General features: G+C 38.3%; 1 protein-coding gene across 1 annotated transcript; it reads right to left on the bottom strand.

Moving 5' to 3' along the window:
• Positions 1-2,114: 2,114 nt before the first annotated feature.
• LOC145779489 (thiopurine S-methyltransferase-like) lies at positions 2,115-4,203 on the bottom strand. Its single transcript, XM_082591092.1, has one exon. It carries the CDS (start codon positions 4,151-4,153, stop codon positions 3,452-3,454), a length of 702 nt encoding a protein of 233 aa, XP_082447218.1. The 5' UTR covers positions 4,154-4,203; the 3' UTR covers positions 2,115-3,451.
• Positions 4,204-5,022: the final 819 nt, after the last annotated feature.

Genomic DNA, 5,022 nt, shown 5'->3' with positions numbered 1-5,022 from the left:
GGCTGAAACTCATCTCTGATATTTTAGGAGTGAGAGGACCTAGTTTTATTAGCCAGTCTATGAGCTGTTGTGACTGAGATATTAGTATCTTCGACTTGTATGCCGGACGCTTGAGCCACAGCGAAAATTGTTCTTTGCCGATAGCTCAATCCAAATCGATCAGATGTTAAAGCTGTAGGCGACATAATACCCATTTTCTTTGTCTTCCTTTCAGGAGTTTTCCAGTTGTCACTGTCACTTTCTGTTTCTTCATCTGTACTTAAGACCAACTTTACTGTTTTCAGATTGTCAGCAACATCCTCTCTCTGTTTCCTTTCACCAGCTGCGCTGTGTCATTTTTCTCTAGCTGTCCCGTCTCTTCTACAGAGCATCTCTGCCAAATGCGCAACCTCTTGATCTCGCTGGAGCTGATTTTTCAGATGTTCCAGATCTATCTCCCAGTCGATGATACCAGAATGCATGAAAATTGGCCGAATTGACCAAGTAGTCTTTCATATATCCAGAGGATCCTTGAGATTTTCTTCCATATCATGCAAACGTTTTTTCAAATGAATCACTATTATTTCTCTCACGCCTGGAATCATGTTCTAGTTGATACCAAGTTTCATACAAATTCCTCAGATGCCGGTCTATATCCGCATTTTTAACAATAACCTTACACGATTCCTTCTCTGTTCAGATTGCTTCTCGTTTTTCTTACCAAATACCAAACCCACGCCAAAATGATGTTTCCATAACTGGCGAATTTCCTCCCTTGCCATCACGATGGATTGATTGATCGTTCTGTGACTTTCGTCTCTGAGGAACAACAGCCTAGCAAGAACGTCAGAGCTTTTAGGAAGCTTAGCAACACCTAGTCTTTCGCTAGTGTTCCCAATGAGGAAGTACTTTCTTTTTGGTCTTTGTGCCAATGACGGGTGTGCTTCACCGGCCGTTTCATTCAGTGGCATAACTGATATGAATCTTGTAACTTGCATACGATCACTAGCTACTCTTCGAGTTAATGTAGCTAATGGTGATCTCCGTCGTGTAGAAGTAAAGCATTTACCCAGTTGGGAGAGTTCACTTCGGTTTTTCGAACCTTTTGGTCTGCCGTGGGGTACTCTTCTGCCGTCCATTAGTTAATAAGTAGGTAGGTTAGTAACTATATAAGTCACAGGCTACAGGCTACTGTAGACTAGTTAGTAGGTTTTTATCGGATGTGAAAGTACACGAGAAAGTACATGCTAATTTTTCCCTTATGCTGATTGATATAATCACACCAACTAGAAAAGTTTATGCATACATGCATTTTAAGGTTAAAATGTCAATAAGATGCTCTTTTTATGTGAATCTGCAATCCAAAACAGTGTGGTCACATCTATATGTCAAAATTTACTTTACAAAATTGTTGCCGTAGAGCATTTTTGACTCCAAATTCGTGTTCTGTGAGCCCAAAAACCACGTAATCGACATATTATATGATCACATTACGCTAGTTTAAAGCTGTAAATTTTCATAATATCTTATATGGCCGCCATTTTTTCAAAATGGCGGCAGAACTACAGTTTTGGCGGGAAAATTCTGAAACTCCACCAAAATACTTTTTAACAAAGGTGGAAACCCGTATCACATAGCCGCACTAATTTATAAAAACTTTTTGCAAAATGGTACACCCTAATGCATACTGATAGAGAACAACTTGTTTGAGTTGAAATTTGACCTGCATTAAACAGAAAACAGATTAACAGAAAAACTCGCCAAGTAAAATTATGCAAACTGTGCGAAATCCGAACCTAAAAAAGTTGTATTTACCTGATGGCCTATTGCAGAGTCAGTAAGTAAACTACTATGCTAATAGGCAGATTAATTATATTGCTAGCTAGTTGAAGTATTAGTGTTTAGCTAGTTACATAAATATGCCTGCTCTTTATCCATTATTTCCTCACGTGATAAGCCTGTGAAATTTTGAGAATGTTTTATCTTTTGTGTCAAAAGATTGCTCATCCCTGAGATAGAGGGGTTTTAGTATGCAATATTGTTTTCAGAAAGAATTCCTTTCCTCCAAACTCTTATGGTGCAAAACAAAGCGCTCTGACAAATGCCATATCACATTTTACATAGTCATTAAGTCAGCTGATCCCTTTATTTTGAAATGCCTTTAAAGTGTCTTCCTGAGAAACACCCACGTGTTCTGGAGCGGTGTCGAACCGACACCCTTTGGAACATTGCGCAGACGTTCTCACCACTCGGCCTCGCAGCCGACATTGGTAGGCTATAGCTAACGAAATCCCCCGTAACTATGCTTCAAAGAGACAGTTTTCGTGATGTGTGTGAATTAGAGAATACTTGCACAATAACCTACAGTTCGAAATAATACACAAAACACACTGTCATGAAATTTACATAATTTGGGTGTGAAAATAAAATAACGAGAAGTTGCTGAACCAAAGTGCTGTTCAACCTTATAGCCTAATATGCTACAACAATAAAATAGAAAAGCCGAAACAATGCGATTAGACGTCCAATACCTGTAACAACTTCTAGTCTGAGTTACTGGTAGTAAAAACCAAAAGCCTTCATTTGCTTGGACAGGCGAAGAAGGTTTATGTGATTGAACCTCAGGGCTATAGCCTACGCAGTTTTTTTTTTCTAGTTTCTGCACCGTTGCATTTTGAAACTTTATCGTTGCAAAAATCTATACTGTTGCAACTTAATCAACGATGCCAAGTTATAATTATACCCAGTGGCGTAGCTTTACTATTTTTTGGGTGTTCACTTTTTCAGCAAACTTTAAGTGTATTATAGTCTACTATAAGTATTTAAAAACAAAACAGAAACAAAAAATAGATGAGGTGACCCGGTTGAATGGCATCCAGGATTTTTTAAATAAGCTTACAAGTAAAATAAAGTTTGCTGAAAAAGTGAACACCCAAAACAAAAATGGTCACGTCTAACTGCAGTTGTGTTCTGTTTTCAATCAAAACATAAACAAAACTTAGAAATCTATTTCTCATCAGTTTTGTACAGGAAGCTAGTAGGCCTACTATGGGCTATAGGCTTACGTGTGGTTACAAACTAAAAAAAAATATAGCATTACAAAAGCAACAACACAAGCTCAAAATATTGTGCCTCGATAGGCGCACATTTCCAAATTGACCCCCATTGGCTGAATTTTTTTATATACAAGTTCAGTGATTTGATGCAAAATACAGTACAATCATACAAGATGACCAATGTCATATTCAGCTTTACAAGAGAGGAGAGCGATTTCACCCTTGCTAGATTATTATCCATTGGCCATCAGTAATGTGAGTCCACGAGTAAGCTATTTGTTTATAACCTACACATCAAAATACACAACAGTTTCAACAAACCAACTAACGAGGTAAAGCTTTTCGAAGCAGTTTTGTTAGTCAGTGTTGTATTTGCAGTGAACGGTTACATTTAAACGATAATAAACTTTTTTGTCTTATTTGAATTCAAGGAAGACGATGCGTTCCATGTATGGACCCCACTTATTGAAGTCGATCACCTTCCATTTCATGTACTTACCAAATGTTTTTTCAACTATTTCATCGGTTATTGTGTAAGGTGGGCCTTTCCAATTGCGAAGATCTTTAAAATCTGTTATGCTCAGCAAATACTTTGCGTTTGGTTTCATAAGAGAAAGAACAGTGAGAACATATCGCTCTCTATCGTTGATACTGACTGATTGAAATGAAGCACTATCCCAAACAGCATCAAATTTACCAGCGGTATCTGGGGTAAATTCAAAGAAATCACCTGCATAAAGAGCAATTTTTTGCTCTTTGCTTTTAAAAATTTTAAACTTTTCGATTGTAGAGACTTCAAATTTGATCTCTTGCTCAGTGAGAAAACTTTCCAAAGCAATATCTGAGCAATCATTTCCAACAACATCTTGACCTTTTTCCGCCAACCATTTTAATTCTAAGGCTTTTCCACACATTGTTACCAACACTCGATTACAATTTTCTTCTGAAAAGAGAAGCTTGTGATGTTTAATCAACATGTCGCTAACCGCTGGAGTGTAATCCGTTTCATCTTCCTGGTCATTTTCACCTTCTTCTTGGGGAATTTCGTCTCCTTCTGGACGACAGCCTGGGTTTTCCCACCACTTGTTCCATTCGTCAATGCTCCATTCACGATCCATGCTGTATATGATTGCTGGTGCAATAGGCCTAAAAAGCAGTGCCTGTATCTATGCCTGCAATGCAACCAGAATCAGTTAGTTAAGTTGCAGCTGTTTGGCAGCCACTCCGCTTGCTTCCGTCACGTTATTGTCAACAGACTTTAAATCATCGTGTCATGCTAGGCTATAACGAATCACCACGTCACTGTAAGCTACTACCCAGTAAATGAACAAAACAAACACAGCAAAATCCGTCATTTTTGCATTGATCAATGTAAAAGTAGCGGATTTTACTGTCTGGGAACATCTCCTATAACCGCTTTAAGCTACAGCTTTTACGATCTTTCAATGCATGTTTACGATCTCTCATGCTAGGCTATAACGAAATACCGCGTCACTTAAGCTACTACCCAGTAAATAAACAAAACAAAGACAGCAAAATCCGTCATTTTTGCATTGATTCAACGTCAATGTAAAAGTAGCAGATTTTTCTGTCTGGGAACATCCCCTATAACCGCTTTAAGCTCCAGCTTTTACGGTCTCTCAATGTAAGTTTACGATCTCTCATGTTAGCAGAGGTTCTCAACTTTGCGGTTCAAGGACCACTTAAAAAAATTGTGTCTGTCACGGACCAGTCACGTACTCTCCTCCCCTTCCTCCTCCCCTTGTAACGAACAAACGTCACTTATTGCTTGCTAAGTCATAAACAGTAGCTAGTATTACAAAGAATGCTACATTTAGTGCAAGCTTGAGGTTGCACATTTGAGCACAGCTATCTAAACAACGTGTAATAGGCTACTTGAAAGACTCAATTGGAGTTCAAGTCGGGAACTATACTTTGTTTTCATTGTAACCAGTGCAGAAAATCCACATTCACAAAGATAAGATGT

Source organism: Aplidium turbinatum, chromosome 11 (assembly GCF_918807975.1).
Source record: "Aplidium turbinatum chromosome 11, kaAplTurb1.1, whole genome shotgun sequence".
NCBI classification, from domain to species: domain Eukaryota; kingdom Metazoa; phylum Chordata; class Ascidiacea; order Aplousobranchia; family Polyclinidae; genus Aplidium; species Aplidium turbinatum.
The sequence above is the reverse complement of the archived record's forward strand: the minus strand, read 5'-3'. Positions and strand labels throughout refer to the sequence as shown.

Excerpts from the sequence above, each read along its gene's own strand:
- LOC145779489 (XM_082591092.1), bottom strand. The coding sequence starts at position 4,153 with ATGGATCGTGAATGGAGCATTGACGAATGGAACAAGTGGTGGGAAAAC.